Source organism: Pongo pygmaeus, chromosome 2 (assembly GCF_028885625.2).
Source record: "Pongo pygmaeus isolate AG05252 chromosome 2, NHGRI_mPonPyg2-v2.0_pri, whole genome shotgun sequence".
Lineage (NCBI taxonomy): Eukaryota > Metazoa > Chordata > Mammalia > Primates > Hominidae > Pongo > Pongo pygmaeus.
The window spans coordinates 114,923,620-114,946,384 of NC_085930.1; the positions used below are offsets into that span (position 1 = coordinate 114,923,620).

Below are 22,765 nucleotides of genomic sequence, written 5' to 3' on the forward strand. Positions count from 1 at the left end.
CACAGACATATTAATATTAAAGACAATAGTAATCTATATCTTTGCAACAAATAAGATGGCAACAATATTTATAAATCAGAAATTATTAGAGTAGGAGGATAAATAAAAATATTGTAGGAATAGAAATTTTCAATTAATTTTAGCCAATAACAGATCAAATGTATTAAAATTATGTAAAGTTATAGACGACCTAGTAATATAATTGATATAATGTATCTGATTAATATATAGCAAACTACCTTCCCTAACAATAGAAAATGCACCTCTTTTTCAAAAAAACCAAACATATCAAACCAAATATTAAGCCATGACAAAAACCTCAATAAGCTCCAGAAAGTGGAAATAATATAGAAAACATTCTCTGATCACATTGAAATAGTTAAAAAATAATAACCAAATTTAATAAAATGAGAGGACTTTCCACTTGATAATTTTCAAAAAATCTCTCTTAAAGAACTCTTGGACAAAAGACAAACTACAAACTATATAATTTCTAGGGAAGAAAAGATAAAAAACAGTTTAATCAGAACCTAGAGAGTGCAGTTAGAGACATACATATTCAGGGAATAATTCACAGCATGGAAGCATAGAAGATTTATATCAGTAAAAGCTGAAAAGAAATTATTTAAAGACCTAACAAAACTAGAAAAAGGATAACAAATGAAAGAAAGAAGTTAATAATTATAAAAAGCAGTATATTAGAAAATAGAAAAACAGTAGATCTAATAAATCCAAATGCTGTTGTAAAAATATGCACAAGACCTTTATACTAAAAAAAATACAGCATTATTGAGAGAAATTTTAAAGTACCTAAATGAATTAAAGGATGTCTCATGTGACTGGATTAGAAGATTCATAATTGTTAAAATGTCAGTGCTGCCCAAATTAGTCTATAAATTCAATGACATCCCCAAAAAAATCCCAGCAGCAGCTGTTTTGTAGAAATTAGCTGAACAGATTTCATTTGCATGGATGAAGCAAATTTTATTTAACTATTTTCCTATTGATAGACATTCACGTTTATCATAATTAACATAATCCTCATATTTTGCCACCACTTATTAATTTTTTGCTGAGTATCCTTGCACATGTATCTTTGTACACATAATATGAGTAAAATTAAGGGATGAATTTCTAGAAGTAGAATTGCCAGGTCAAAGGGGTGTACGTTTTAGTTTTTGAGATATTGCCAAATCATCTTCCAAAGTTGAATCCTTTCCATTTCCACTAATTATCAAATCCATTCTTTAGGAGATTTTGTATTAACTGAATGGTTGACATAATTCCCTTTATATGCACACTATGAAAAGTATAACATATACAAATCTACCTATATGGTCACAATCCTGGGAATTTATGTGACAGGTATTGGATGAATGTTCAGCATCCTTGGCCTCGTGGAAATAATCAGACTAGATTTTCTTTTTGAAATGCAAATTGATAATAGCCATTAGTTGTTTCCTATGTTGCTGAGAGCCCAGAGGAAGATAATAAATGTCCTTGGGATAGACTGGGCTCCAAAGATCATGCTGTATACTTTTGAAAAAACATTAGATTTTAGCCAGTGAGGAATCAGAAACCAATCTTATTGCCATGTTCTTAACACAATCTTTTTCCTTATCTTCCCTCCCTTCCATTATTCCTTGCTGAAACATTAGCTTTGCACAATTACCTGCTGATAATGGTAGCTCTATGTCTTTCTGTGTGCCTGCCTATCTGTCTGCTTGTGGAAAGATAAAGATAGATATTCCATTTTCTAATCCCCTCTTTTGCTTGGAAAGAAACTAGAGGTTCTTCCTCAGATTGGGCACCAGAAGGTGAAGAGAGCAGGGGGGTCAAAAATTGTTAAGAAGGGCAAGATCAGAACTTTCCTACTCTCCGCATGCCCCGGTTTCAGAGAATCATTGAAGGAGCTCTTTGATGACCCTAGGACACTCATCTCTAACCATATCAATATTCTGGAAAACCTTTGACAAATTAGAGCAATTTGGTTGTAGAGAAGATAAATGTTTTCTCACCTGGCAAAGAACATGTGAAATGAAGCTGAATCAACTGCAAATGGGGAAGTGGGTGTTTAAAACTGCATACATAAAGTATTGATTTGTATCTTTTCAAATTTATGGAACTGTTATCATTTTATACGTGTGCTTTATCTGATGTTTTAAAATTATGTTTTTGAGATTTGCCCAGATGGATACATGTAGACCTAATTCATTCATTTTTTATTGCCATATAGTATTCCATAAAGATATTATCCTGTGTTTTCTCCTCAAAGTTACAGTTTTCCTTTCTACATTTAGGTATTTCGATCTCCTAGAATTTATTTTTGTATGTGTGTGGTGTGAGATAGGCTTCCAATATTTTTCCATATGGATTATTCTAACATTATTTTCAATACATCATTTCCCAGGTGGGTCCTACCACTGCTTCTGCCATGCACCACATTCCCATGTCTACTGAATCTGTTTCTCCCTGTAATCTCATTGTCACATCCTGAGTCAACACCACGTGGATTTAAATGCTCTATAGTAAGACTTAACCTGGTCAATTCACATGCCCCTCCTTATTTGTCTTCTTGAAAATTATTTTGGTTCTTGTTTCTTTACTTTTCCATATCAGTTTAAGGGTCATATTTTCCAGCTCTTTTCTTACAACTCTGTGGAAACTTTGTTTGGTAATGCACTGAATTTATTTATCACCACAGGAAGAATCACCACATTTACAATACGAAGCCTTCCCACACATCAGTATGGCAGATCTCTTAATTTATACAGGTCTTCTTTAATATTTTTCTACAACATTTTATAATGTCTTTTTCCTAGGTACATTGCAATTTTGGTTGCCCTGTTGAATACTTATTATTGCTAAACTATCTTAATATTATTAATTTCTATATACTGATTTTGCATCCAGCAACCCTGCTGAGCTCCTTAAAGTTAAATTTTTCTGTAGATTCCTTTGGACTTTCTATTTAGACAGTTTTATTATCTGCAAATAATGACAAACTTGTTTCTTCCTTTACGATTCTTATACCACTTGTTTATTTTTCCTGTCTTATTGAATTGGCCGGGACCTTCAACATGATGGTAGTTCAAAGCTGTGACAGTGAGCATATTTATTTTGCTCTTGATTTTAAAGTGTGTGCTTCTAATGTTTCACTATTATGATGTTTATGAGAGTGTCATAATTACTTTTTATATCAATTTTTTCCATTTCTTGTTTGTTGAGAATTTCATCATGAATGGGTGTTGGCTTCCATCAGTATTTTTATATTTATTGAGGTTATCATATAGTCTTTCATCTGTTAATATAGTAAATCTGTAAACTAACAGATTTGCTAGTCTATTTTTAATGGTTCCAGCTGATCATTTTGCTGGATTCAATTAGGCATATTTCATTTTTTCTATTTTGCTAAATGAGGCTGGCCTGTAATCTTCTTTCATAAACTGTCCCTTTGGGATGTTCCAACTCTCCTGAATTGTCCCTGGGAACTCCAACTTATTCTTAATTTGTTTAGCAGAGAAATTCATCTCTCTCCATCTCCTACAATGTTTCTCAACAAGTGATCTAAGGATCTCTATGCACATATAATTTTAAAATCTAACATGTAAGATTATTATATTCATAGAATTTCTGACTTTTTATGTTTTCAAAAACAGTGCATGTGCTTCAAAAACTGATTTCATTCATAATGGTTAACATGGAGTTAATCATAGGCAGTTTATCTTGACTAATGTATTTTATTGTCACCTGACAGTTGTTTACACTTGTCAGACTTGCATTTGCCATTATTACTGTCTCTTTGCATAATATCACAATTCAAAAAAAAAGAGTCATCACTTCGAAAGTGGTTTTCTGAAGCATAACAATAATGATAAAAATAGAAATATAAATCCTACAATGTGAAATAAGGTCACAGTGTAAGTAATGAATGGCCTCCATTGTAAAAATACAAAGCATGAATCTGTTTGTCATGAGACGAGTGGACAATGGATGTGGATAATCTCCCAAAAACAGACAAAAATATACAAGAAAATGGGAGCCATGACAATGAATAATGATAATTGAATTTTATTGGACCGATGATCCTTTTGTCCTAGTACCCAGTTTATTATCTGCTAACATTTTTGTCAAGTAATGATATAAAGCTATCAAAACTTCCATATTATTTTCCAATAAAGCTTATCAACCCCACTTTTAAACCAATTGAATATCTCTACTACAAACACAAAATAAGGCTTTCCCAGTATAAAACTGTGAAAATTTTATGTTAAAGGTTGAGAAGACAACAAAACTATAGAGTCATCATTCATCCTCATATCAAAAACAAGCACAACTGCACTCCTGCTGGTAAGATACAAAACCAGTTTCCAAATCAATTACAAGTATTGTGGTTGGAAAACAAACAAGAAAAACAATTGGTATAATTCCTTAATTAGAAGTATTGCATTCCTTATAATGTGACTGGCATTTAAAGTCAATGACTGTTAGGTATATGAGCAGACATTTTATTTTATAGTTGAACAAAACTATGAATAAGTAAGTTGTCAGCATATCTTCACTATATATATGGGAAAGACTCAGTGACTTTTTGTTCTATTTATCATGAAGCTAATTTTAAAAGAAGAGCTTTCTGGTTTAATTAAAAATTAGTTTGAACCTATGAAACAGACTTTAAAATGTATGTTGGTTTATGCACTAATGTTTGTAGCAGTGTTATTCACAATAGCCAAATATGTCCATCAACAGATGAATGGATAAAAAATGTAGTATATATGTAAACAATTGAATATCATTCAGTTTTAAAAATGAATGAGATTCTGATATATGCCACAACATTGACGAAGCATTGTGCTAAGTAAAATAACTCAAACGCAAAAGAACAAACGTTGCATGATTCCACCTTTAGTAGGTACCTAGAATAGGCAAATTCATGGAGACAGAAAGTAGAATGGAAGTTGCCAGAGAGGGGGAATGGGGAGTTATTGTTTAATGGGTACATTTCTGTTCAGGATTATAAAAAAGTTTGGAAACAGATAGTGGTGATAGTTCCACAACACTGAATGTACTTAATGCCACTAAATTGTGTACTTAAAAATGGTGAAAGTGGTAAATTTTATGTTACGTATATTATGTATATTTTACCAAAACTCTTTTTTAAAAGAGGAAAGGTGTTAAATTGCCATTGAAGAAACTCCAGCCACATGGTCAGCAAGGAAAGGTATCACTATCCAGATAGAAGATGCTGCTCCCAGATCCCAATGCTAGTGCATACCTTATTCACGGAACGCAGCTGGGGGTCTGTAATATGCCTCTAGATTCTGATTTGCTATTGAGGTACACAGTGGAAATTGTGAATACAAACTGATTGTGGTCACTTAGTGTACATCTCTTTGGCCTACTGGGCTGAAATGAAAAGTGAGTAAGAGAGGCTGCTCTCCCACACTGAATTGCTTTGGCTGACAAATAGGAAAGGCTTACACAGAGTTTTAAAAATAAGGAATGAAATTTTTTAAATTACCATTTTTATGAATATAAGTTGGGTATCTCAGTGATCCATTCAGAATTTGAATATTATGAATCTTTGCCTTCAGAGCCTGAATATCGGGATTCGTAACGATCAGACATCAGTGGTACAAGTGGCTCAACGGCTGAGAGCTTGACTTTTTCCCAATACCCAATGATTTTCTTCATTCACCAGAAAAAGCACTTAGGAAATAACACATTGGGCTTATTAAAAATTACATCTGAATGCTGCAACCGAACGTCAAGAAATACCTTGCAGAGCCAAATACCACCAAAGAGAGGATGCAACTCCATTAGCTGCTGTTGAGCTGGGGCACTTGCCTTCTGGTGAAGCACTGAAAATAGTTTTTAGAGAGCACTCTTTCCATAATTTCTAGGTCTGTGTTTGATTTGACAAACCAGAAATATCCGTCAAAGCTTCCCAACAACCTATAATTCTGAGTTAAGATTTTCTAATTTAGAAAACATAAAGAATGTGGGGGGGAAACCAACAAGACATGGAAGCCGACAGCTCAAGCAGCTATGCAACCAGATATAGATTCCTTCATGATTTCAAACACTATTTCTCCTCTCACAGATGTGAAAAAAATTTTTCACTTTTTAACTTGACTTTTACTTTTATTTAAGACATATATGTTCATGATTTAAAAGGTCACGGAGTTTTATAAAGATTCTGACAAAAAAAACAGCAATTTCATTTTTCTCATCTCTTCTTTCCAGAGGCCACCACTTTTAGCTTTTTTTACCTGTGTTTTCTGATACCTCCCTATCTCCAATAATATACTCATAATACTAATTTTTAATTTTTCAATTTCTGATGTTATTTATTGGCTTCCTATTATGAGAAAAAACTTAAGGCCACATACACAAACTCATTTCCTCTCACCCTCGCCTTCCTGTTACAGTTATATTGTAATCTTCAGTTAGATCATCAGATAATATATCCATTGTCTGACTACATATATAATTACATTACATTGCTAAGTAAACACTGTTTACAGCTGTGTCATGCAGTGTACTTTGACTATATTTCCTTTTTACCAATGTTTTTGCTTTCCCTGGAGTTAATAAGGATTTTATTTTTTTGTTTGCTCAGATTTATCCCTAATGTGTTCCCGAACTCTTCTCCAGATGTTTAATTGTTGCTTCAATTTATTTGGACACATCAGGTGCATGTGTATCATTTTTTTCCTATGGAAATCACTGCTAGAGTACTTCATCTTCTGCCTCATTCTGACCTAGATGTTTTCTAGGCCTGATGCACAGCTGTTTTCTAGAGATTTTTTCTTCTTCATCCTTTTTTTGGATTCCTTTTGCTTCTTCCCTGGATCGCATATATGTTTCTTGTTTGGATGAAGCATATCTTCTAGTGACATTTTTTTTTAAGACAAAGTCTCTATGCTGCCCAGGCTGTTGGCCTCAAACTCCCGGGTTCAAGTGATCCTCCTGCCTCAACCTCCCAAGTAGTTAGGACTACAGGTACATACCACCATGCCCAGCTTCTAGTAACTTTATTAGAAGAGTAACTAAGCAGTACATTTCCCAAGACTTCATATATTCTACCTTCTTTGACAGTTTGGCTAGGGAAAGACTTCTGTATCAGAAATTATTTTCCTCTTAATTTTGAAGGCCTTGCTCATTGTCTTCTAATTTCTTTCTAGACCTCCTATTAGTCAAACAATATACTTCCTAGTCTGATTCTCTAATTTTCAAACTTTTTATCACTTCCTATCCATTTCTGCTTTTTTGTTCCACTTTCTGTGAGATTTCCAAAACTTTATTTACAAGTCCGCCTATTAGTGTTTTACTTTTGCTATCATATTTTTGTTTGCAAATTCCATTTTGTCTTTGAAGGTACTTTTCACAGCCTTCTGTTCTTGTTCTATACGTGGAGCCTCTTCTCATCTCCTAACTCTCTAAAAATATTAGTACAGGTTTTTTGTTTTGTTTTGTTTTTGTTTGTTTTTTTTGTTGTTGTTGTCTTTTTGGAGACGAAGTCTTGCTCTGTCACCCAGACTGGAGCGCAGTGACGTGATCTCGGCTCACTGCAAGCTCCGCCTCCCGGGTTCACTTCATTCTCCCGCCTCAGCCTCGGGAGTAGCTGGGACTACAGGGGCCCGTCACCGCTCCCGGCTAATTTTTTGTATTTTTAGTAGAGACAGGGTTTCACCGTGTTAGCCAGGATGGTCTCAATCTCCTGACCTCGTGATCCGCCCGCCTCGGCGTCCCAAAGTGCTGCGATTACAGGCGTGAGCCACTGCGCCTGGCCAATACAGTTTTATTTCTCTAACTTTTTTCTGCCCTCTTTATTGTCTCTTTTTCTTTTCTTTTCTTTTCTTTTTTTTTTCAGTTGTTTGGTTGCTTTGGTTTCTGGTGTTAGAAGCATCCTTCAAATTCCTGATGCTCCTTGGCTGGCTGTTCATGTTAAAAGTGCAGCATCTTCATGGGCTCTAAACCAGACTATCTTCTGGAAACTTAATGAGGAGCAGAAATGAATAGGGAGGGGAGTCATTTGCCTTTCAGTATGTAAACTTTTCTTTATATGCATTTTTCAGTATGCAACTCTTTCCCTCTTCTTCAACTCTTAAGAAAATGAGCATCCAATCCATTTCTGGAGCAGAAACAGTTTCTCACTGAATGGATGGTATAAAGCAGAGTCTAGAAAGCTCAACTGGTTCTTGTAAAAAAAATTTCAAACAATTCTTTCAGCCCTACTTATCACCCTCCCCCAAACCTTGCTTTCAGAGATACTTAGCATCTCTAAGTTCCAAGCAGTTCTGGGGCTCTGCAGCATAGCTTGGCTTGCTTCTGGGTATTCCCTGCTTCAGCCGGTTTTCAGCTTTCTTAGGTCTGCTCTGTCAGTTACCACTCATCAGTCTGCACTCCAGTTTCTAAAAACTGGGAGTTTTTAGATGAGCCTCCAGCTTCTTGCAGAATAGGGAGGCCCTGGCAGACATAAACAGGAGAATCCTTGCTCTTCACCCGCTACTGCCCTCTGCCTAACCCCAGAACAGCAGAAGCTGCTGGCTGTCCCAGCCACACACATCCCTCCCCACTCCATCTATTTGTGTGGCCCTTCTTTTTCCCTCAGTCTGTGTCTTGCTTCCTCACCTTACCTTCTTCCCCCTCATCACCTTGGTGATATTCTTTGCATGTTTTTTCTTGGAGCAGTCAGAGCAGCTCATCCCTCCCTCCTGGAAGCAGAAGGAACCCCCTGAGTACTCTCCATGGCACAGTTGACACTCCTTTTCTACCCTCCTTCCCAGATATGTCTTCACTGTCATTTACACCTTTGAAGCCTTGATAAAGATACTGGCAAGAGGATTTTGTCTAAATGAGTTCGCGTACCTGAGAGATCCTTGGAACTGGCTGGATTTTAGCGTCATTACCCTGGCGTGAGTATATCTCTATGCAGATCTGCATGTGTGATAGGAGAGGGGACAAAATGGTGGGTAGGAGACAGGGCTAACATGCGAGTCCCACTTGGACAGAGTGTGGAGACTCACACCATGAACGTTTGCTCCAAGAACCACTGCAGGAATATACCAGGAGAACTGAAAGAATTCATAGATCCTTTTAAATAAGTGGCACACTGCTGGAAATTCTGCAAGACAGGTGAAAAACTGTGACCTCCCAAAGTGTGAGGGGGGGAAACCTGCCTCCAAACATACATCCCGACTGGGTAATCTGAAAATCCAGATCACAGGAGAAGAATTTACCCTTACCTGGAATGTAAATAAATTTATGGAGCCACACAAAATATAAAAGTAGAAACAGCAAAGGGAAGTGCCTTGTAGGCACTCCCAGTCTCCAGCTTGAGACCAGGGACTCCATCCCTGACTATGTCTCACAGGGACCCTTGGGGAAGGCAGCCAGTGGAATCAGGGAGGGGTCACAGGGTGAAAGAAGTTTCAACTAAAATTAGTAATAATTTCAACTGGGCACAAATTTTCTTGAGCAGAATCCAGGGGGCAAATGGGAACTGCAAGCAGACAGTGAGGGATGTGGTCCAAAAGTCATGCTTTCTTTCTTAGTGGGGAAGCTCACAGCCTGGGGCAAGGTCTGAGTGGGGCACTGCAGGAGCAAGACCAGCCTCACCAACTACATGAGAATTAGGTGAGGCCTCTCACTAGCAGCTATCCCCCACTTCCCTGGAGAACTCTATGGCACAGCAGAGGCAGCCAAAATTCCCTCTGGAACACAACCCCATTGGCCTGAGAACGAACCCCCAACCACCACAGTGGCCACAGCAATCCCTAACCAAGAAGAGTCTGAGTCCAGACTCACCTACCCCTGCCCCCACCTGATGGTATTTCCCTACCTGCCCTGGTAGTTGAACACAAAACACAGAAACTCTTGGAAACTTTATGGCCCCGCTCATCACCTGAGAAACTAAAATATTTACCCTGGCCAACTTAGGGTGAGCTTAGAACCCCCTTCTACTAATGCACTAGTGCTCTCTTGAAAGCATCACCTACCTGCTGGAGGTGAAACAGCTCAGGCCATTAAAGCGACTCATGACAGAATAACTTTGATCCCAGGAAGAAGAAAACAACAACCAATTTCCCTGCCTGCAGCATCCTGGCTAACCAGACGTCCTGAGTCTGTCCATACGACAACTTCACTGCTAACATAACTAGCATTCAAGAAAGGCAGCACACTAAATCTATCTACAACCGAGGACTCTCACAGACTCTACTTCATTCCTCTGCCACCTTCACCAGAACAGATGCTGATATCCATGGCTGGGAGACTTCAAGATCAATCACATCACAGGACTCTTTGCAGACATTTCCCAGCACCACCCCAGAGCCTGGTAGCCCCTCTGTGTGGCTAGGCCCAGAAGAACAATAACGATCACTGCAGTCCAGCTCTCAGGAAGCCCCATCCCCAGGGGAATGGGGAGAGCACCACATCAAGAGATCACCCATGAAACCAAAGAATCTGCACAACAGCCCTTCAGTTCCAGATCTTTTCTCTGAAATAGTCTACTCAAATGAAAAGGAACCAGAAAAGCAATTCTGGTAATATGACAAAAGAGGGTTCAATAACACCCCTCAAAAGATCAAACTAGCTCCCCAACAATGGATCCAAACAAAGAAGAAATCTCTGAATTGCCAGATAAAGAATTCAGGGCTGGGCACAGTGGCTCACACCTGTAATCCCAGCACTTTGGGAGGCTGAGGTGGGCAGATCACCTGAGGTCAGGAGTTCAAGACCAGCCTGAAGCCAACATGGAGAAACCCCATCTCTACTAAAAAATACAAAATTAGCTAGATGTGGTGGTGCATGCCTGTAATCCCAGCTACTCAGGAGACTGAGGCAGGAGAATTGCTTGAACCTGGGAGGCAGAGGTTGCAGTGAGCTGAGATCATGACATTGCACTCCAGTCTGGGCAACAGGAGCAAAAATTCATCTCAAAAAAAAAAAAAAAAGAATTCAGAAGGCTGATTATTAAGTGATTCAATGAGACACCAGAGAAAGATAAAAACCAACTTAAAGAAATTTTTAAAACAACAGGATATGGATGGAAAATTCTCCAGAAAAATAGATATAAAGATAAAACAATCACAACTTCTGGAAATGGAAGACACACTTAGAGAAATACAAAATGCAGTGGAAAGTTTCAATAATAGACTAGAACAAGTACAAGAAAGAACTTCAGAGCTCAAAGACAAAGCTTTTAAATGGACCCAAACTAAGACACACAAAAAGAAAGAATTTTTTAAAAAATGACAAATCGGCCAAGAAATTTGGAATCATGTGAAACAACCAAACCTAAGAATAATGGGTGTTCCCAAGGAAGAATAGAAATCTGAAAGTTTGGACAACTTATTTGAGGGAATAATTGAAGAAAACTTCCCTGGCCTTGTTAGAAATATAGACATCCAAATACAAGAAGCTCAAAGAATACCTCTGAAATGCATCACAAAAAAGATCATCACCTAGGCAAATAGACATCAGGTTATCTAAAGTCAAGACAAAGAAAAGAATCTTAAGAGCTGTGAGACAAAAACCTCAGATAACCTATAAAGGAAAGGTTATCTGATTAACATAAGATTAACAGCAGATTTCTCAACCAAAACCTTGCAAGCCAGAAGGGATTAGGGTCCCATCTTCAGCCTCCTGAAACAAAATAATTGCCACCCAATAATATTGTATGAAGTGAAACTAAGCTTCGTAAAAGAAGACAAGATAAAATTTATTTTCAGACAAACAAATGGTGAAAGAATTTGCCACTACCAAGCCAGCACTACAAGAAATGCTAAAAGGAATTCTAAATCTTGAAATAAAACCTTAAAATACACCAAAATAGAACCTCCTTAAAGCATAAATATCACAGGACCTATAAAACAATAACATAATAAAAAAAGGAATTAAGGCAATAACTAGCATAATGAATAGAACAAGTACCTCACATCTCAATACTAATGTTGAATGTAAATGCCCTAAATGATCCAATTAAAATATACAGCAGGGCAGAAAGGAAAAAAAAAAAAAAAATCTGCCAACCAAGTATCTGCTGTCTTCAAGAGACTCACCTAACACATAATGAGCCACATAAACTTAAGGTAAAGAGATGGGAAAAGATATTCCATGCACATGGAAACCAAAAGCAAGCAGGAGTAGCTATTCTTATATCAGAGAAAACAGAACTTAAAGCAACAACAGTTAAAAAAAGACAAAGAGGGACATATATAATGATAAAATAATTGGTCTAATGGAAAAATATCATAATCCTAAATACATATGCACCTAACACTGGAGCTCCCAAATTTATAAAACAATTACTACTAGACCTAAGAAATGAAATAGACAGCAATACAATAATAGTGGGGGATCAATACTCCACTGACAGCACTAGACAGGTCATCAAGACAGAAAGTCAACAAAGAAATAATGAACTTAAACTATAACCTAGAACAAATGGACTTAACAGATATTTAAAGAACATTCTACCCAACAACTGCAGAATATACATTCTTTTCATCAGCACATGGAATATTCTCTAAGATAGACCACGTGATAGATAACATAACAAATCTCAGTAAATTTAAGAAAATAGAAATTATGTCAGGTATCTTTTCAGAGCACAGTCAAATAAACCTGGGAGTTAACTCCAAAAGAAATCCTCAAAACTATACAAATACATGAAAACTAAACAATCTGCTCTTGAATGATCTTTGGGTCAACAATGAAATCAAGATAGAAGTTTAAAAATTTTTTGAACTGAATGATAATAGTCACACAACTTATCAAAACCTCTGGGATACAGCAAAAGCAGTGCTAAGAGGAAAGCTCATAGCATTAAATACCTACATCAAAAAGTATGAAAGAGGACAAATAGATAATATAAGGTCACACCTTAAGGAATTAGAGAAACAAGAACAAAACAGACCCAAACCAAGCAGAAGAAAAGGAATAATAAAGATCAGGGCAGTACTAAATGAAATTCAAACAAAAAAAAAACAATAATACAAAAGATAAGTGAAACAAAAAGCTGGTTCTTTAAAAAGATATACAAAATTGATTGACCATTAGCAAGATTAACCAAGAAAAGAAGAGAGAAGATCCAAATAAGCTCAATTAGAAATCAAATGGGAGATATTACAACTGACACCACAGAAATACAAAAAAAAAAATCATTCAAGGCTACTATGAACACCTTTATTTGCACAAACTAGAAAATCTAGAGGAGATGAATAAATTGCTGGAAATATACAACCATCTTAGATTAAATCAGAAAGTAATAGAAACCCTAAACAGACCAATAACAAGTAGCGAGATTGAAACAGTAATTCAAAAATTGCCAAGGAAAAAAAGTCCAGGAGCAGACTGGATTCACAGCTGAATTCTATCAGACATTCAAAGAAGAATTGGTACCAATTTTACTGAAACTATTCCAAAAGATGCAGAAAGAGGGAATCCTCCTAAATCATTTTATGAAGCCAGTATCACCCTAATACCAAAACCAGAAAAGGACATTTAAAAAAAGAACTACAGACAATATCCCCGATGAACATAGATGCAAAAATCCTCAACAAAATGCTAGCTAATTGAATCCAACACATATCCAAAAGATAACACACCATGATCAAGGGGGTTTCATACCAGGGAGGTAGGGATGATTTAACATACACAAGTCAATAAATGCTACATGTCACATAAACAGAATTAAAAACAAAAATCATATGATCATCTCAATAGGTACAGGAAAAGCATTTGACAAAATCCAGCATCCCATTATGATTAAAACCCTCAATAAAATTGGCATAGAAGGGACATACTCCAAGGTAATAAAAGCCATCTGTGACAAATCCACAGCCAACATTATACCAAACAGCAAAAAGTTGAAAGCATTCCCCCTGAGAACTGGAACAAGGCAAGGATGCCCACTTTCACCATTTCTATCCAACATAGTACTGGAAGTCCTAGCCAGAGCAATCAGACAAGAGAAATAAAGGGAATCCAAATCAGTAAAGGGGAAGTCAAACTGTTGCTGTTCACCAATGATATGATCGTATGCCTAGGAAACCCTAAAGACTCATCCAAAAAGCTCCTAGATCTAATAAATGAATTCAGTAAAGTTTCAGGATACAAAAAACAACGTATACAAATCAGTAGCACTACTGTACACCACCAGCAACCAAGCTGAGGAACAAATCAAGAACTCAATCCCTTTTACAACAGCTGCAAAAAAACAAAAAAAATCTTAGAAATATACCTAACCAAAAAGGTGAAAGATTTCTACAAGGAAAACTACAAAACACTGCTAAAATAAATCACAGATGACACAAACAAATGGGAACACATCCCATGCTCATGGATGGATAAAATCAATATTGTGAAAATGACGTTACTGCCAAAAGCAATATACAGATTCAATACAATTCCCATTGAAGTACCATCATCATTCTTCACAGAAATAGAAATAACAACCCTAAAATTCATAGGGAACCAAAAAGGAATCCACATAGCCAAAGCAAGACTAAGCAAGAAGAACAAATCTGGAGGCATCACATTAGCTGATTTCAAACTATACTACAAGGCTATTGTTACCAAAACAGCATGATACTGGTATAAAAATAAGCACATAAACCAATGGAAAAGAATAGAGAACTCAGAAATAAAGCCAAATACTTACAGCCAATTGATCTTTGAAAAAGCAAACAAAAACATAAAGTGGGGAAAGGACACCCTATTCAACAAATGGTGCTGGGATAATTAGCAAGCCACACGTAGAAGAAAGAAACTGAATCTTCATCTCTCACCTTATACAAAAATCAATTCAAGATGGATAAAAGGCTTAAATCTAAGACCTGAAATTATAAAAAATTCTAGAAGATAACATTGGAAAAACTCTTCTAGACATTGGCTTAGGCAAAAAGTTCCTTACCAAGGACCCAAAGCAAATCCAACAAAAACAAAAATAAATAGATGGGATCTAATTAAACTGAAAAGCTGTTGCACAGCAAGAGAAATAGTCATACAAGTAAACAGACAACCCACAGGATGAGAAAAATCTTTGCCATTTATGCATCCAACAAAAGACTCATATCCAACATCTATAAGAAACACAAATAAATCAGCAAGAAAACAAACAAATAATCCCATCCAAAATTGGGCAAAGGACAAGAATACACAATTCTCAAAAGAAGATATATAAATGGCCAATGAACAGGCAAAAAAATGCTGAACATCATTAATTATCAGGGAAATGCAAATTAAAACCACAATGAGATACCACTTTACTCCTGCAAGAATGGCCATAACCAAAAAACAATAGATGTTGGCATGGATGTAATGAAAAGGGAACACTTTTACACTGCTGGTGGGAATGTAAACTAGCACAACCACTAAGGAAAACATTATGGAGATTCCTTAAAGAACTAAAAGTAGAACTACCATTTGGTCCAGCAATCCCACTACTGGGTATCTACCCAGAGGAAAATAAGCCATTATATGAAAAAGACACTTGCATATGCATGTTTATAGCAGCACAGTTTGCAATTGCAAAAATATGGAACCAGCCTAAATGCCCATCAACCAACAAGTGGATAAAGAAAATGTGGTGTATGCACACCATGGAATACTACTCAGTTGTAAAAAGGAATGAAATAATGGCATTGGCAGCAAGCTGGATGGAGTTGGAGACTATTATTCTAAGTGAAGTAACTCAGGAATGGAAAGTCAAGCATCATATGTTCTTACTTACAAGCAGGAGCTAAGCTATGAGGATGCGAAGGCATAACAATAACATAATGGACTTTGGGGACTTGGGGGGAAGGGTGAGAGGAAGGTAAGGGATAAAAGACTACACACTGGGTACAGTGTACACTGCTGGGGTGATGGTGCACCAAAATCTCAGAAATCAGCGTTGAAGAATTTTTCTGTGCAACCCAACACCACCTGTTTCCCCAAAACTACTGAAATACAAATAAAGAACTTATTCATATAACCAAAAACCACCTGTTCCCTCAAAACTATTGAAATAAAATAAAAAGATTTGCATGTGTGTCCATGTGGGGCTTATGGGTGTATCCAGGCTCACACTCTGAAGATGGTTCTTCATCTCAGTTCAGCTTCCTCATTTGGAATTGTATGGCCTGGGGTTCTTGCCACAGAGTACCGCTTTGGGGGTTGCTTTCCAAGATTAGTCCCATGCCCATGAGGAGATGTCAGAGACCTCAAATCTGAGATAATAGTTAGCCTGTCACAGTGGATCAGACAAAGCCCAGCCTTGTACCCCCCTGACATGGAGGTCTCCTCCTGAGAAACGAGTGTCTGAGGAGACTGGTTGGTCAAACTCCCGTGTTTGAAGATCGATCCACATGCAGTGTTGCCTAGATCATAATGCATCTTCTCAAAGGGTCCACTCTGAAAGATGTTGCAATAATGAAATCAGTGTCAGTGTCAGTCTATAGATGGCAGTGTCACTAGAGTCTAAGTGTCCGTTCTGCAGCCTTTCTAGGCTAATGATACCCCAAGTTATCCTTATTTATGCTGCATGCATCCCCAGGACCCTTGCTTGCAGAGATGCTGACTAACTTCTGGTCCTACAGATATGTTGGCACAGCAATAGATCTCCGTGGGATCTCAGGCCTGCGGACATTCAGAGTTCTTAGAGCATTGAAAACAGTTTCTGTGATCCCAGGTGAGCTGCTTGAACCAGAACACTTATTCACAGAGCATATGTTGGTTTTCACAGCCTAACTCCCTTCTTTAATTTTCACAAGAACCCTGTAAAGTTCCAGGGCAAAGACTATTGTCCCCACTTACGAGACAAAGGAACTGAGGCCTGGAGTATAGGAAACATAAACCCAAGGCCTCATCACTAGTGAGAGACAGTGTGACCTGGAAGCCTATTGTCCCAATTCCTAGGCCAGTGCTCTTCCCACATACCACATGCTCACAATCAATACATAACAGGAGGGGCATGTCTTCACTTTCTGTTCTGGTTGTGGGATTCAAGCAAGACCTCCCAGGTGAATTTTTATTTATACCTTAAACTAAAGAATTAAACTTGGAAATGGGGAGGAAGGGAGAAAGCAGTCCCAGTATCTTCACTGTTTCCATAGGTCTAAAATCCTGTCTTTAGACACCCAGAGGAAAAAAGAATTAGGCAATTCTTGATTACTGAGAATTCAGAAACAAAAGTAGTCCATCAAAGCTCATTGTGTGGGGCCTCTAAGATCTCCACTGTCACAAGTAGCCCAGCAACTACTCTTCAGCCCCCATTAGGTTGATGGTGAGGATGGGGAGGCCAGAGACAAGGCAAACTTTCTGAAATGGGACTCAACGCTTCCCCTTTGTGGCCTGATGGGTTCTCTCCTCTCACCCCAAGAATTCGTTCTCTCATTTGTAAACAGAAACACCCATTCTAGAGTGGAAGTCTTTTCTACCATTTCTTGTCTGACTCTGCAGGGAAAGACAGGAAACTCTCTGCCAATTCTCACTGGACACACTTCTTGAAGAGAGCCCTGGTCCTGCCCCTTCATATCTCTCTCACTTACTCTCAACTGGGAAGACCCTGAGTCTTATTTGCAAGACCTGGTCTGTCCATACTGTCTCTTCTGCCTCATCTCTCACCTCTCCTCACATCTCACCGTGCTCTGGAATCCACCTATGGTTCCACAAATACTCCACACCATTGCTCACCTCCCAGCCTTCGACTGTGCTGCCCCTTCTTCTGGGATATCCTTCCTCCTCTCTTTACTCAACTCACACTCATTCCTCAGGGCTCTGCCAAGGTTTTACCTCCTCCCTGGTTTTCCCACCTTCCTCACACTCCACCCACCCCATTCCCACACCTGGAACTTCAGTTAAGGGCTGCTCCCCTGTGTGCCCACCTGCTCAGTAATGCTACGGACTTTCCCCTCAATTGTCAGACAACAGCACTCGACATGCTGCTGCCTTAGCCATCACTCAGCTCCCAGTCCAGGGACTGACACATGTAGTGCTCAGTGGATTATTTGCTGACCAAAATGACTAACCAAAAATAAATCCTAGATTGCTTCCCTGGTTAGAGCTCTTTCTGCTACCTGTGAAGCTGCTCTCCCGAAGAAGTTGATTTTACTTACCAGAGCAACAAATCATCCCTCCTTAAACAAGCAGGTGTATCCTTCTTTGCTGACAGCTGTGCTTGGCACAAGTTCTATTTATGCCCCAGTGACTGTCTCAGTGTTTCTTATAGTCTCTCTCTATTGCTAAACTCACCTTTCTGTTTCTCTGTGTCTCTGTCTTTTTCTTTCTCTTGGTCTATTTTTGTTTCACTCTATCTCTCGTGCCCCTCTCTCTCTCTCTCTCTCTCTCTCACACACACACACACACACAGCGAGGTTCATGTGTCCCAAGTCTCAAGCTGCCTCCCAGAACTGAGAGATGCATGCAGAAAGACAGATGCCAAATTACTGGGATGAAGTTAGTAGCTTCATGCCTAGCACAGAGCCTGGAAAAAAGTAGGTACTTAGCATAAATTATTTAAATTGAATTGCTAGTGTCAGGAATTTTATTAGCCTCCAGATAATAAAAAATGCATTGCCTGGGTCTCAGTTGCATCGTCTTTATAATGAGAATAGCCCCTGACTGCCCGCCTGCCTCTCAGAGTAATGCAAGCTTCAGATGAGAAAGGTCTTGGAACTGCCCTGGAGTATGTATGTACTTCACTCCTGTACGTAGAGATGAGGGAGGATGGCTAAGATGAAGATGTGTGCTCTGTGTGTGCTACCTCATCCATGTGGTCATACCACTGTCATCTTCCCACAGGCCTGAAGGTCATTGTGGGGGCCCTGATTCACTCAGTGAAGAAACTGGCTGATGTGACCATCCTCACCATCTTCTGCCTAAGTGTTTTTGCCTTGGTGGGGCTGCAACTCTTCAAGGGCAACCTCAAAAATAAATGTGTCAAGAATGATATGGCTGTCAATGAGACAACCAACTACTCATCTCACAGAAAACGTGAGTGGAGTCTCTTCCATAGGGACCAAGGTCTGGTTGGACCCTTGGTATCATATAGGGACAGGGGATATGGAGCCCCTGTGTGTGTGTATAGACGTATATTTTGATTCCCCTTTCCCGCCAAAATGGTTCTCTTGAGTTGTGTTTTACTTTTGGGTATTCTATTTCCTGTTGCTCAGCATCCCTCTTGCAAGGAAATGAGCCATAAATCTAGAGACAAGTCATTCTACCTCTGCTGGGGGAGATTGGGAGCTGAAGTCACTGCTTAGCTCTTCTCTTTCCAGATGTGACTTTACACCTTCCATGTGGCCCAGCATGCCCACTGAGTACATGTAGCCAAAGGAGCTCACTTTGGAAGACTTGGGAGTGCTGCATTCACCACACAAGGCTTGGGTTGGAGGGTTCAGAACCATCTGCAAGGCTTTCTTTTCTTCCTTTCTTCAGGAGATATCTACATAAATAAGCGAGGCACTTCTGATCCCTTACTGTGTGGCAATGGATCTGACTCAGGGTGAGTTCCCAAATTATGACAAAGCACCAGTGCCCAACAATTCCTTCTCCATCTTGTCCTTGGCATAGTATGGTCACAGATGGGGTTGGAGGTCCTGGGAAAGATGTATAAATAAATAAATCATGGTCTCTGTCAACCCAGAGCTCATGGGGAGGGAATGTATGAGTTAGCTTTCACTGTGTAACAAATGACCCCAAAATTTTGTGAATTAAAACAAAAATTTATTTAATTCTTGATTCTGTGCATCAGCATTTTGGACTGGGATCAGATGGGCATTGGGTGACATTGACTAGGCTCATTCATGCATATGCAGCCAGCATATTAACTTGGAAATGGCTGGTCTAGGATGTCCTGTCTTTGCTCATGTGGCCTCTCACCCCTAAGCAGGTTAGTCTGGGCCTGTTCTCATGGCAGGGTTCCCAGAGAAAAAGTGGAAGTTTGCAAGGCTTCTTCAGGCCTAGGCTTAGAACCAACACAATGTACCTTTTGTACATTCTGATACATTCTTGACTAAAGCAAGTCCCAGTCCAGTCCAGATCCAAGAGATAGAGAAATAGACTTCATCACTCAATGGAAAGAGCTGAAAAGTCACATTGGAAAGGGTGTGGATACATAGGGAGAAGAATTATAGCCATCTTAATAAACAATCTACCCCAGGAAGGAACCAATACTTATTTGTGTCAAATGCTCTACACTTAATCATCACAGCTAACTCCATTCTATAGCCACATTACCCTCACAAATAGAGGAAGAAACACATGTATCAGACTTTGCAATTTCAAATTCTTACAGAGGCCAGATTCATAACAACAAATGAGTGGAGTGGGCCAGGACAGAACCTAGGAGCTGAGAGTTCAAGCCTCCTCTAAAGGGGACAGCCCCACTGCTCGGTCCAGCTTTTGGTTGCCATGTGGAAATGTGGGTTCACTGTTTCCAGCTCTTCCAACTTTTAAAATAGAGATAGGAAATTTAGATTTTTATATAAAATCTCCCAACTGTAAACATTGGCTACCTATTCCAAAAAATGTCTACATATTGTTGGGCCAAACAAAATATTTCTGCAGGCCAAATCCAGCCTATAAGCTGCTAGTTTGCAATTTCTCATGCATAGACATAAAGATGCTACTCTGTGGAAAACAAGTTCTTTACTAGAGGCTTCATGGGCTGGGGAAACACAGTGAGGTGGCGGTGTGAGGCAAGAGAGAAAGTAGGGAAGGCTTCCTGGAGGTGGTGTTTGAAGTGAGCTTTCAAGGGCAGTTAGGATGTCTCCAGGCTGGGTGAATACCAGATAGTTTGAGTGAAGGCCATTCCAGGTGGCAGAACAGAATGTGAGACAAAGCTAAGGGATGAGGACCCCTCAGCTCTGCCTGCTGCTTTGGCCACTGGAGGAAAGCATGAGCAGAAAGAGTTTAGGCAAAAGATCAAAAAGGCCCATCTCACCCACCTCCATGGCTAAGAGCTTGGAAGAGCAGAGCTCACAACACCCCCAGTCCCTGAGAGGCTGACGGCTCCATATTGCCCAGGTCGACCTGTGTGGAGCCTGCATGAGGCTCCACCTTCATCAGCTCACTAGGAAAACTATCTCAGTTGGAGCTGAGGACTGGAAACAAGCAGGAGCATTTGGTCAACATTAGGTTCCTTGGACTCTTCTTCCACAAATGCACTTGGCATTTGGTTGTTTGGCTCATGAAGGGTTGTTCTGACATCAGTTTTCATTTGCCTTTGACTTAAATGTAAACCAAGAGCCCCTCAGCATCTTTCTGTCTAGATAATGGCATTTCTCAAGGCAATGGCTCCAGAGCAGCTCAAGCCCTTTTTGTGGTAAAGTTGTTGGGTCCATCTACACATCTCTACATCTCAGCTCCCCGAGAGGCCAGGCCTGCTATTGGACAGGTGCCAGCCAGGCAGTGGGGGAGTGGACCAGGCTGGGATGGCAGAGAGAGGCCAGCTCAGGATAACGGACAGAGTGAGCCCTGCAGGGGCATGCCGTGAAAGCTAAACCTGGGTCCTCTGTGGGGCTGCAGAGAAGCCAGAGTCCTGAGGAAAGGCCCACATTGGCCAATGGCACTGTGGGAGGAAGGTCAGGGGTCTCAAGCCAAAAAATGGATACCAGAAAATAGTTGATAATTTTCAGTGTTCTTCCACATATATTATTCCAGTTTATCCTTTCAGCAGCTTCCAAGGTTAAAAACAATAGGAATTTTCCTTCGCAGTTTATATACAATATTTACTATGCAGAAGTGCAAGACACTATACAGTGATCTCATTTAATCCTCAGAGCAGCGAACTGTTTATATGCAGTGGCTACAGTGGGTTTCTACAGAAGACATGGAAATAAGACTGCCCTCAGAGTTAATTAAGAAACCTACAGGAAATGGGTTGCCTAGCTCGTTGGAAGAGCAAACCAAGAGCCTACCTTTAAATGTGGGTCTACAAAGCCAGGGAACTTGCAATCTTCAATTGAAGTGGTGATAGACTTAGAATTGATTAGAATTAAGTTGTCTGAGCTCTCGTCCATGGTATGGGTTGTTCACATGGATGTCTGGGACAAGGAGAGCCCCAGAGATTGGAGTTCATGGAGAAATCCTGCGAGTAAAAGAATTCCATGTATTCACAAGGAATGCAGGTAAATAAAAAAGGAAAAAAAGAAAAAAATTTAAAATAATAATTCTGGACTTCAAATGAGGCATTGCTGTTTTCATTGATCAGGCCATCTCCACTAGGGTGGATGAGAGCACTTTACGCTCCCTGAGCTGACAGATGCTTCTTGACATCAACTGATCCTCCTATTATGAGAGAGAAGAAGGAATTCAGCACTCCCACCTCAATACTCAACAGGCAGTCATTTTTAATTTGGCCTTCCTTCATAGGCCATCTTCAGGAGGAGGCTAGGCTGACTCAAGTATTGGGCTACTTGACAGTTATATTTCTCCTTTTAATAAATACATTGACACCTGCATAGTTTTAGGCAACTGACTTCTTTCTGACCCCCAGCTTCCTTATCTGTAAAGAAAGAACACTGAGTGATTAAATTATAGTGTTTGTAAAGCACTTAAGGGGAGAGAGAAGAACACAGAAAGTGCTCAGTAAGTGGAAAGTGTTATTTCCACTGTTATATATAATTAATCAGTGAACTTGGCTAATGTGAGACCTCCCTTGATAGACAACTCTGCAGATGATGCCAACAGGCTCAGGTTTTAAGTCTGCATTATTGCTACTGACTCTCCTTTCCCTGGTATGAACTGGCAAAGAGCTTATAGTATCGTGTCT

The 22,765-nt window shown here is 39.2% G+C and overlaps 1 protein-coding gene across 3 annotated transcripts in view; it reads left to right on the forward strand.

The window, feature by feature from the left end:
• SCN10A (sodium voltage-gated channel alpha subunit 10) overlaps nucleotides 1-22,765 on the forward strand; it is a 95,971-nt gene that overhangs the window by 13,927 nt on the left and 59,279 nt on the right. For all 3 annotated transcript variants that reach the window (XM_054481487.1, XM_054481489.1, XM_054481490.1), the window contains exons 4-7: nucleotides 8,793-8,921; nucleotides 16,590-16,681; nucleotides 18,793-18,984; nucleotides 19,429-19,495. In XM_054481487.1, the coding sequence (XP_054337462.1) occupies nucleotides 8,793-8,921; nucleotides 16,590-16,681; nucleotides 18,793-18,984; nucleotides 19,429-19,495 (480 nt within the window). The remainder of the gene's footprint in view (nucleotides 1-8,792; nucleotides 8,922-16,589; nucleotides 16,682-18,792; nucleotides 18,985-19,428; nucleotides 19,496-22,765) is intronic.